At 42.3% G+C, this 12,252-nt stretch overlaps 1 protein-coding gene across 1 annotated transcript in view; it reads left to right on the plus strand.

Annotated features, from left to right (window-relative positions):
- The window catches only part of LOC115571077 (protein NO VEIN), an 83,649-nt gene extending 75,180 nt beyond the window's left edge, over nt 1-8,469 (plus strand). The window contains exons 42-47 of the mRNA XM_030400127.1: nt 4,588-4,702; nt 6,000-6,131; nt 6,213-6,491; nt 7,243-7,366; nt 7,497-7,650; nt 7,732-8,469. Of these exons, the coding sequence (XP_030255987.1) occupies nt 4,588-4,702; nt 6,000-6,131; nt 6,213-6,491; nt 7,243-7,366; nt 7,497-7,650; nt 7,732-8,145 (1,218 nt within the window). The 3' untranslated portion in view covers nt 8,146-8,469. The remainder of the gene's footprint in view (nt 1-4,587; nt 4,703-5,999; nt 6,132-6,212; nt 6,492-7,242; nt 7,367-7,496; nt 7,651-7,731) is intronic.
- Nucleotides 8,470-12,252: the final 3,783 nt, after the last annotated feature.

Here is a 12,252-nt window from a genome sequence, read left to right on the forward strand (position 1 = left end):
TGGCTTCATTGACTATCTGCATCAGGCCTGCAGGAGGCTTTGTAGGTATTAAGAGACAAATATCGTCATTTAACATCGTCAATAAACCCACAAATGTAATACATTTTCCACAAACGTAAGAGCCGCTGCTGACTACAAACGTAACATGCTATTTCCTACACATGTAATAACTATCACGTTTGCAATGATTTATTTGTGGGGACGTGAAAATCTTTATTGTAATAACTGCCCACAAATGTAATAATACAATGAATAATGGTCGGGGTCGTTGTTGTTTGTTTGTTTGCCTATACACCTACTAATGCTACTGACCAAGGGCGCAAAATCCAGCTGCTGACTCTCCGCTGTCACACAGCAGATCCCCTGGGACCAAAGTGTCAGCTGGACTTCAGCCAGAATTCAAAACTACTAGAACGGCCGTAAGCGGTCATTTGGGCCGCTAGATTTAAACTCTATAATTTGTCATGTAAAAACCCAACTGAGTGATGAATGCATTCATTGTGTCATGATATTTAAAAAAAACAAAAAGAATAACCCCAAAATGAACATGTTAACAAGTTTAATTACACATTTATCAATATTCACATCATCGCACATAGTAAACTGTAATCATTGCATATTTACACAAGATTTTAATAGAGAAAACTCATAGAAAATTAACAACTAAAGTAACTTACTTGACTATGAAACATTTTATTTTAACACTTAATATATAATAAAACAATAATAGTAATAATAATCGAAAAAGCTGGAAAGGAGCTGATCTAAAACAAACAAGAGCCGTAGTGATCACTGGTCACATCTCCGCACATTACCTCCGCTCTCGTACAGTTACCACACACGGGCTTGTGGCATTTCAAGTGTCCGGTGTTTGGTTCCGTTTGCAGCAGACCGGCACTGCCTCCGTGTCCGTGTCAGCGAAGATGGCCAGTGGCGGTCTTCTGTAACATCCTCGACCTGGCTGGGATCAATGCCCGCATCTTATTCAAGGAGTGCTCAAAGTGATCGAAACGGCTCTTTTTTTGTTTGTTTGTTTGTTTTAGATCAGCTCGTTTCCAGCTTTTTCGATTATCATTATTTATTTTATTATATATTAAGTGTTAAAATAAAATGCTTCATAATCAAATAAGTTACTTTTAATTGTTTTTACTTGTCTTGGGTTTTCTCTATTAAAACCTTGTGTACATTGCAATAATTACGATTTACTATGATATCGATAAATGTATAATTAAACTTGTTAAAATGTACACTTTGGTGTTATTTCATTTTTCTTTAAAAAAAATATCGTGACACAATGAATGCATTCATCACTCAGTTGGGTATTTATATGAGACATTATAGGGTGTAAATCCAGCGTTCCAAAGTGACTGCTTACGGCCGTTCCCTGCGCACTCGCCCAGCTGCCGGCTGCGCATAGAGATTGATGTTGTCCGTCGAGCTCGGAGGACGGCTTATTTTAGTAAAAAATCGGGGTTTTTGGTCCTTGTTGCTCATAGTCTATGCTATCATGGTAGGACAGAGGCATCATTTGTGTTTGAAAAACGTTTCACTTCAGATTTAATGATCCTGGAAGTTCAAATCTGTGAATATCTTTCCAACTTTACCGAACGACCAGCAAAGTGTTACAGCTTTTGCGGGAATCCGCAAAAATCTTTGCGAGATCTCGCAAAAATGACATCTTTTTTTTTTTTTTTTTTCACCCATCATTTTTTTTTTCCCCCATGTCCCTTAAGGGGCTCCGTAGATTTCAGAATCTAAGACTTGAGGCAACATAGTGTAGAAGCTGACATTGCTGCTTGAAAGTATGAGAACTAGAGAACCTTTTTACCATCATTTTCTTTGTTATTATATATTTTTTATGGAAACAGAATCTGTTTCAGAAGTCACTGGGCCACATGACATGGGAGCTATTGAGAAAAAAACAAAACAATTTCTGCATATTAATATTCATATAAAATAGAGGAAGCACTAAAGTACAATATAAATAGGTGTGTCTCATTTCTCTAGTTTACTAATACAATCTGCTGCGATTGATTGCTCTGTTGGCGAGAGACACACACACATTCGAGTGATTGGAAAACACTGCAATTATTTTGTATTAATATACACTACTCACAATAAGTTAGGGATATTGTGAGAGACTCAGTGGATTTCATACATACGGTGTTTGTTTCACTTCAGAGAGTTTTGGGATAGGGAGGCAATTGTATTGGGGTGATAGACACACCTCATTTTGTGTTTTCCACGTAATGGTCTCACTGTGTACAGTGTGCCTTACATATTGGGGCCAATACCAAAAAACTAAAAGACAACCCTTTTCAATGTGGCATCAATTTCAACATTCTGTGGGTATAAAAAGCTGGTATTGTCATTAAGTCATTCCAAGTTCATCATTCAAACTGCCATAGACACACGACGTCACTTAACGGACGAGCAGCGCCACCTGGCCATAGCGCGCCTTCGGGTCGGTAGCAGGCAGTCAGATGTTGCTCGTGAACTTGGTGTGTCTCAAAGTGTCATCAGCAGACTTGCATCAAGACACAGAACTACTGGCAGGGTTCGTGACAGACCCAGGAGTGGAGCTCCACGAGTGACAGACCGCAACGATGACCAGTACCTAAGGACCTATGCACTCAGACATCGTTATGCAACTGCCACACAGCAGCAGGCCCAGTTACGAGATGTGAGGGGTACTAAGGTTTCCAGACAAACCATTCGAAACCGACTCCACCGCTTTGGCTTGAATGCCAGACGACCGTTGCAGGTGACTCCACTGACACCAAGACACCATCGTGAACGTTTGCAGTGGGCACAAGACCATGTGACCTGGACAATGCAGCAGTGGTCTACCGTTCTGTTCACTGATGAGTGTCGGGTCACCTTGCACAGAAATGATGGTCGTCAGCGTTGCTGGAGAAGGCGAGGTGAGCGATACGCCGAGGTCAACATGGTCCCCAGGGTTCCCTTTGGTGGAGGAAGTGCAACAGTCTGGGCAGGCATCACCAGTCAGTGCAAAACAGATTTGGTTATTGTAGATGGCTCAGTCACTGCACATTCTTACCTCAGAGACATCATAAAACCCATCATCATCCCCTAATTCCGCCAGCACACCCCCAACTTTCTGTTCATGGATGATAATGCTCCACCACATCGTGCCAGAATTGTCACAGCTCGACTTCAGGAAGCGGGAGTGCCTCATATGGTATGGCCAGCAATGTCCCCTGACCTGAACCCCATAGCGCACGTCTGGGACCAGCTGAAGCAGAGACTGGATGATCGTACCCCACCCCCACGTGACCTGGCAGAACTGCGTGTAGCACTTGTGGAGGAGTGGAACGCATTGCCTCAGAACAACATCATGAGGCTAGTGAGGATCATGAGATGTCGCTGTCAAGCTGTCATTACGGCAAATGGTGGAAACACCCGCAACTAACAACTCAATTTTTGTTATTTGGGGCTATCCTTGTTATTGTCTAAATTTTGGGGGTAATAAATATTAAACTAATGAAAATGGTGTTTCTTCTCATTCATTACTAGTAATATCAAAGGGAACTTTTACTTATTTCATTAAAATTCAGACCAAATAGGAAAAGCACTCATGTAAATAACAATATCCCTAACTTATTGTGAGTAGTATATTTATGCTAAGTTATTTAAAGACAGTCCCTAAATCAGTTTTCAGCAATTCAGCGCAAAGCTCTGGGAGGTGAGCTAACCGTCCTCCTGCTGCTAACACTGGGTGAACCTCAGTAATGTCCGGCTGGACCCGAGTGAATATCCGCCGAATATCCAACCTGAAACTAACTTCACCCCGGTTTGATGAGTCGCCTGTTGCAGCCTTTGAATGGGATGACGAGGATTTCAGTCACTCAACTTAAACGGTGACTTGTAGAAATTATACAAATAGCAGCAATGACAATTATAATCGATTTCAAGATAACTTAGGGTGTAGTGCTTTCACTGTGTGCAACTTAAATTCCCCATTCGCCCGTGTTATTAAACCTACAGAAATCACGTCTTTTTTTGCGGCGGTGCTGAAAATCCAGCAGAATGCATATAGGGGAAACACTGTCCGAAATACTGCCAAACTGGTGACGTGACCTTTCCTCTTTTATCCACAATTTCCTCTCGCGCTGTTGCACTCATTTTCTCCTTTCACTCCACGTTGTTATGTTTGTTAAAGCAGTTGTGAGGCACGATGGCGAACATTAAAGTGCTACAGTGCATATCACTCAACAGATTGTTGCTAGGTTACCAAAGAGCGAGTGAGTTTGTTCATGCCACCAACCTTGCTTAGATGGGCCGGGACAGGTTGAGAGGCTAAAGCTTTTCCTCTGCCTACATTCCCCAGAATGCCTTGCGGTTCTGGATCGGGGTTTTCTTCCTGTTTTTTTGGAGTTCAGTGAAATTATCGAACGTTCTATCAAATGTATTTTATATGGATATTGATCACGTGTCTATCGCGATAGATATCGTTATTGTTTTATCACCCAGCCCTAACAAATACAATATCAATCTCCATCAAGATTAGAGCTCAACCTTGCTGCATATTTTCACAGCAGTCCTTAGCAGTGTTTGTATGTGCAGGACCCAGCATCCCTGAAGAGATTCCTGCACAAGGAGGACATCAGAGAGCTGCCCAGTGATGAGGAGGTGTGGGAGGTCCCAGAGCCCCCCAAACCTGATATTAACCTGGAGAGAGGTACAGAGGGCACAGTCCGAGTTCATCACTGCTCTTAAAGCAGGACAACATAACTTATGGCACAATGAATAGAATTATCTTCCTGTTACAAATGACAAGTTAAATTCATGAGCATAAAACACACTTTGTTCACCACACGCACTCTGTGTTTTTGCTGCTACAGTCTCACTTGTTCTCATATGAGGAGTACAGTGCTGATGTCGGACATTGTTTGCTAATGTCAGCACACTGACTAACAGTAAATGTACAATAATAAAAACCTTCCTACCAAACACATCTGATTGACAGGAGAGCACTGAGGAACTGTCTTGTAATATCACAGCAGTCTATTTGTGAATTGTTAATTTTGCTGGAAACAATGTAAAAAGATGTATGAACACTTTCTAACCCACACCATATTTCATATTTATTCATTTATTTATTTCATACTCAATATTTTCAGAATTCAGGCAAGAAAATTCAAATTTCCCTTTTGCATTTTGACTTCATTAAGCATCCCTCTAATGAGTAAATACTGTATATGCAGAAGTGCCCTAATATACACTCTTTAAGATGATAATAACTATAACTGTATACTTAATTACAGATGATAATAACAAACTATAACAAGCTGCACAATACTTCTACAAATCATCCAAACACTTGCAGGAGACGGCACCGTTAAATTATACAGAATGTGGGGAAAACGTGCAGCTTAGTGTGTGTCGATGTGTGAGAGAATGACAGTGTGACGCAGAACATCAGCCTGTAACTCGGAGCTGTAACTGCAGCCTGAGATGAATCCTAACAACACGGAGCTGCTTCCTCTCTGGCTGTGTGAGGCGACATCTTACAGCTGCACTTTCTCCAGTTCTCTCTGTGACACTTGCCCTGATTTCCATTATCATTTCATAATATTCACAGTGTTCTTCTTCTCTATCTCAGGCTGCACGAACAGACACACACACACACACACAAGTGGTGTGTTCTCTCATATGCTAATTTGGGTTTGTTCACTGTTGTGTGTGGTGACATAAAAGAGCAGCTGTTACCAGGGCTCAAAGAGCGAGAGGAGCAGATCCCTCACTGCAGCAAAGAGCACACACACACACACACACACACACACACACACACACCCTTGCTCTCATATAAACATGCAGACTTACATCTGCAAGGATTAATATGATCAAAAGACTTCATCACTAGTCTGTTCATATGGCTCCAAACAGGCTTATGTATGATTGCTGTTATGCAGCTTCTATCCAATCTCTTCCTCTTTTGCTGTGGTTTTAATTCACTGAAAAATGTTGTGCTCCAGTGCTGTCAAGGAGTTACTCCTCCTGCAGCGCCCCAGAGGAGCCACTTCGCCCTGCACAAGAGGACGGGGAACAGACGCTGATTTGCTGGCCTCCTCGAGCACCCATCCTGAGCACAGGAGCCAGTCGCACCGGTGAGTTGAGAAAGAGTTGTTTTTTTCTTCACCATGCAAAACTGCATTTCTCGTTTCCCACAATTTTCTCTGGACCACCAGTTCATGCAGATAGTGGTGTGGTGGATGCCGTCATGAAGATGTGGCCCCCTCCTGCTGCGCCAAAAGACGGAGACCTGGAGAAGGAAGCGGGCCACAGAGGAAGCGGCCGTGTTGTCGGCCAGACTCTCAGCAGCGGCGGCGGCGGCGGTGGCAGCAACGAGGCAAAGCTGCCACCCAGTAGTATCAGACCAGTAGACCAGCCAGGCCTTCAGAGAGTCCTCAGCCATCCAGGCCAACCTAACCCTGCTTCTGTGACCTCCAACACACCCCCTGCTCCAGGTTACACATTGTTCATACTGGTTTAGAATTACTTCCTGGAGTTTTAGCTGCTGCAAACAGAATATTGAATTTAAAGCTGCACTAATCAATACATTTGTATATGCACAAATCACAATCAGATTACGATCTCTCATCTGTAAAGGGTCATATGTTGTTATAAACCCACAGAGAATTAGCTCTACGGAGCCTTTTTAGTCTCTTTTAGCTTGTTTTGGTTTTCTGGCCAATAAACTGATCAACTTCGTTTGCAGCCACAGCAGGAGGCTATTTATTTTATTTTTTTTGCATTTAGCAGCTAAAGAGATCATTATTATTATTCTCAGGTATTAGTAGAATAGATGTGGAAGTTGTTGCATTGTTCCAACTATTGGCTGATGCTTGCTGAAGTATGCATTCAGAAGCTATGACATGCATGTAGACGATATTTATATCTGGAGGATACAATTTGCTTCATTTTTCTTTGGTCTGACAGCATTTTAAAAACCAGCAACAGCTTACATTAACAGTGAAAGTTTAAAGCAAACCTACTCTACCAGAGCAGGGTTTCTCTTCATAAAGTAGTCTTGTTTTAATAATGAGTTTGTCCTATTCATAATTGTTTCTTTGCATATTTAAAGCCAGTTTTAAATACTTATGCAGTGTGGCACAAAGAAAATGTCATGCCATCAGAAAGATTTAAACAATGCCATAATCACAGATTGAAAACATCCTTTGTTAAATTTCTCCATTTGGTTGTGTCTGTCACCGACAGAGCGCAGTCACCAGAGTGGGACCACTGAGTCTGACAGAGCTGAGGCTGGAGAGGAGACAGCTCCACCACCTCCATCTGCACAGCCTGCTGAGACGGCCAGCGACCAGCTGGCTCCAAACAGCCTGTAGGCTTCTTCTGCTCACTCCTAACAATCTCAAAAATAAATGAAGAAAACTAATGTTGTTGTTTACGTTATCCCAATTCCCCCTGCCTCCCTCTCTAAACTCATCCTTCTTTTGTCACTTCTCTGTCAGCGTCGTCCCCGAGGCTGTTGTTCTTTCAGGCGTTTTCCAGGGAACTGCAGCCGCTGCAGAGACTCTGCGTCCTCCACTGAACCTGGACTTCCCTCACTGGAACACACAGGCCACACTGGAGGACATGGAGCTCACCTGCCAGAGACCCACCACGGTCAGTACATTCACCACACATGAGGGTTTCTCATCAGTTGAGATTTAGTAAGCTTTTCTAAACTGTGCTGTGCTTGCATAGGTGGTGCTGTCCGACGACGCAATGGATTTCACAGCGATTGGCGAGTGGGGGGAGCAGCTGGTCAACTCCTTCCTATGCCACTGGAGAGATGGCGGCAAGCCCGGGCGACCTGCACACGTCCTGTGGTGCAATCAGAGCGGAGAGAGCGGCCAGCCCTACGACTTCAAGCTCACTTTTGGAGCAGGAGGAGCGCAGAGGGTGGTGTACGTGGAGGTGAAGTCGACTATAAAGAAAGAGAAGTCGTTCATCCACATGTCTGCCAACGAGCTGGACTTTGCACTAAAGGAGAAGGAGCGCTATCACATATTCAGAGTATACAGCACAGGAGACGCTCAGAACGTTCGCCTGTGTCGCATTCAGAACCTGGCGCAGCATCTCCACACCAAAAACCTGGCACTATATCTCTTTGTTTGAGTCTTTTGTATGTTTTGTGGGAATATTTGCACTACATTAACCCATGCCTAAACATTCATGTCTTTTTAAGTTCATCCTGATTGCAGTGATTTTTAGTTCTTTTGCTCTGAGTGTTTGTAATTTTTCCAGCTAATGAGAAAAATGTGCACGTCTTTTTAATTTGTCTAAGATATTTTTATTGTCGACAAACTGCAGCTGTGTCTTTTCTAGTCAGTGCACAATTTTAAAGGGGACAGTGTGCATACTGAATGTTTTTAGCTTTTTTAATTCCACCTACCTAACCTCTACTGCAGCATTCCAATGAAATAAATAGTTTTTCTGACAGCTGAATCTCTCATGGCTCATGTGTGAACAGTCCCACAGCACTGTTCATCTTTCTTAAAGGGAAAATTCACCCAAAATGTAAAGTTAATTCATCATCTACTCTCCTCATGCTGATGGACAATCAGGAGTTTTGTGGTCCACAAAATATTTCTGGAGTTTCACAACAAAACCGTTTGCAGCATTCTCCTAAACAACTGAAGAAGCTGGAGAACTGATTTAAAACTGAAATAACAACCAAAAAAAACAACAAATGGCTCCATACAGCTCGTCAGCTGTAATCCAAGTCTCAAGAAGCCCCCAAGATCCCAAAAGTAATTTAAAAAGATGTCATTTACACCCTTTTTAAGATTAAATCATCTCAGTAGCTGCTCAGATGAACGTGTCTGTGCGCCATGTCTGAAGTGGGTGCACAATTTTGACAAAAGTTCAGTCGACAAACATACTGCAAGCTGAACTCACTGACTTTTAAAGGTGCAATGTGAAAGAAAAGTTTATTTTTGAGTCTCATTGTCACCTTGTTAAATAATGACACTCTGGGTTTGGGATGTAGGACGGGTCAGCCGCCAGCCCAAAGCGTCAGCTTGTGAAGAGTTGGGAATGAGACACAAAAGTCTTCTTACAAATAGCACCTTTAAATACATCTTTCTCTCAGCTTCCCTGCACAGACTTGGGTTTAGGACCAATTTGCAACACAGGCTTGTTTGAGGGGCGGCTTGATTTGGGTTGGCTGCAGCCGCAAGACATCACAGCAGCCCACTTGAAGGCAGCTCAGCACGGTAAACCTGGTGATGTAAAAGCAATTGGAGGTGGCTCGGTTTGACTCGCTGTGGCCAAAAGTGCTGACAGAAAAACGGCAATAGTGCAGAAACAAGTGACGGAGACACCATTCACCCTTTTACAAGACACTGTACCATCAACATAACTCTGATGCTGTTATTATAAAGTCAAAAAGTGACATAGTGTTGCTTGAAAACAAGTTCCCATGCTGCAACGCTGTGCTATTTTGCTGTGAAGCTCCAGAAATGTTTAGTGGAGTACAAACCTTCAATTGACCGTCCACATCACGAGATAATGATTGAACGTTACTTTTTGGTTAAACTATTCCTTTAAATATGCTTACAGACATTTCTTGTGCATCATTAGCAGAGAGGGATTCTGTCACCTCAGACAGATAAGGCGATTTTAGCTGAGTGGAAGTGCAGCTGACTGGATATGTTCCTCACCAGCTGCCATCGTTTCTCATAAGTACACTGTCACAGCTAACAGGCTCTAGTTGGATAGTGCAAGCATACAGAACATCTTTATGATGCTCACACAGTTCTATTCACTCACACTTTGAGACTCAATTGATACAATTATTACTCCTCCAAGAAAAGGCTATCTGACACTCAAGCTCAGAGATATTTTACACATTTTTTTGCAGGAAAAACAGCCAGATTCTGTGGGGGAGGTGACAACGTAGAGAAAGCAACCCAGCATCATATTGTGTGAAAAGTAAACCGATATTTCCTACTTCTTAATTTCCTAAAATTACCCCAAGAAGCCCTATGGTCCCCTGATCTCCCCATCAGAGCCAGAGCCTGTGTACTTGCTGTAGGATGGTAATCCTTACAAAACAGGGCACTTATTAGCCATGTGACGAGTGTTGGTGGAGAGATCCGAGCAGCCTCAGGGGACAGCACCTCCCTATTTTCATCCTGTGATGCAACTACTCAGTAACCAGAGGGCTGTTTTCTACAAAGAATCAGTCACACTAAATGTATGAAACAAGCCTATTGCAGCATCTTCTGTATTCTGTATCAGAATGAAGGCTATTTACTGCAAATCTGTACATATAATGCTGCAAGAGCTTGTGAAAAAACAACCATACGCTATTTATTTAAGATGCAGTGCAGTGCAGTGCCTAACAGCATATTTCATAGCAACAGTATGGACAAACAATCATCAAGTGAGATGAAGCTGAGCGCGATGCAGCATTGTGAATTACTGTTGTGATGTTTGGTCAGAGATATTGGGCCACAGTCACGAGACAGAACACAGATGAGTACCAGGTGATATTTGTTGTTCCACAAAATAAGAGCACATTTATATTAGAGGAGGGACACTCCACTGCACAGATGCCCCCTCTGTGTTGCACTTATGAGGCATTCATGTGCAGCTTGTAAACTCCATCTTCGGAGTTAAGGCAAGATTTTTGGATTGAAGCAATAACAAAATATTTTTTTTGCCATGGTAGTGATGATTGTTTGCATTTTTAAAGAGCTGTATTTTATAAAAGTATGCGACTGATTTATACTCTATCTATTTTTATTGAAAAATCTTTCACCATGTAATTCCCAGAGAGGGTAGAAGCCTTTGATACAAGGGAGACATTGCCAAGATGGACGAAACAATACAACTTAAGATAAAAGACAAAACAGATCATAATTGTAAGACAAGTTCTGAAGAACTTGTAGTTGTGAATGCTGGCTGTGGAAAAAGCTAACGCCAAACTGAATTGGTGGCTTTAACATTTTTCTATAAGAAGAGTGATAACAGCTGGGTGAGAATAAGCAGGGAGCCACACTGTCATGAACCTGAGTGAGACTGATGTTTGTGTAGCTGGAGTGAACCCTGTTTTTACACTTCCTCCCCACTCTGGCTGGCAACATCCTGCCCCATACACACCAATGGAGATATCTGAAAATTGCCTAAAAGTAATGTATTTTTGAGCTGGGAGAGTGTTGCTATGTCTCAATTCAGGGTCTGCATCCTTCAAAGGACCCTGCCTTTGGGTCTTTGAATGCGAGTAGCAGTGCATCCTCCAAAAAGAGGGAAAAGGAGGCTGCATTTGTGGGATTCATTTGGAGGAGCCTTCGAATTGGGACAGCCTTCGTGCGGCATAGTGACCTCCTATAGTGACCTGATAGTTGCCTCCGAAGAAAGCAGACCCTGAATTGAGACGCAGCATGTATGTAGTATTTTAAGCCTTCACAAAAGGGCGTCGTCAAACCATGACTGGCTGGATGGGGAATGCCCCAAGCCGCTTCTCCACCACCCTGCACACAAGTGATCTGAATCCCCTGCTATCAGTCCAGAGGGATTATGAAAATCAGACCGAAACAAACAAAGATAGTAAGTCTTAAACAAAGGGACTGTTACAAATGGTCTTGAAAAGTTTAAATGGGATTTAAAATTTTAATCATTACTGAAACGTATACCAGATGTGGGATATTTCCTTCGAGCTGAAAGACTGAATGAGTAGTTTTGAAAATGCTTAAAATGAATGTGAAAATGTAGCATTTTTTTAACAGTCCTCCATTCATTGTAATGGGAAATTGTTTGCAGAAAACGATAAATGTTTCTGAAATTCTGAAAGATATCAATGACAGAATAAGAATAATAAAGATCTGTTTCATTGAAGAACAGATATCGTGGGTTGCCTTGAGCATTCACAACCAAAATGGCTCAAGTAGGTGTAGAACAGACACAAATAAGAAAGAGTCACGGAGTTTGTAATCTTTAATTCTGCCAAAGAAATCCGATTAACTGATTTACATTCCTCTCACAGACCTTTCACATGAAGTCTGTCTTCATCTCGGTCTGCACAGTAGAGACAGACAGCAGGTGTACTGTTTGTCTTTCAATCTGACATGATCCGGAGGTGTGATGCTTTTGCCAGAATGATTGTATGACTGAAAAATATGCCAATGATGTGATCGACACACGGATAGAGAAGGCCAAAACAGCACAATATGTGTGAATGATTATTGTTTGGCTCTGAGCCTCAGTGTGCGATCATAA

Source organism: Sparus aurata, chromosome 20, assembly GCF_900880675.1.
Source record: "Sparus aurata chromosome 20, fSpaAur1.1, whole genome shotgun sequence".
Taxonomy (NCBI): Eukaryota; Metazoa; Chordata; class Actinopteri; order Spariformes; family Sparidae; genus Sparus; species Sparus aurata.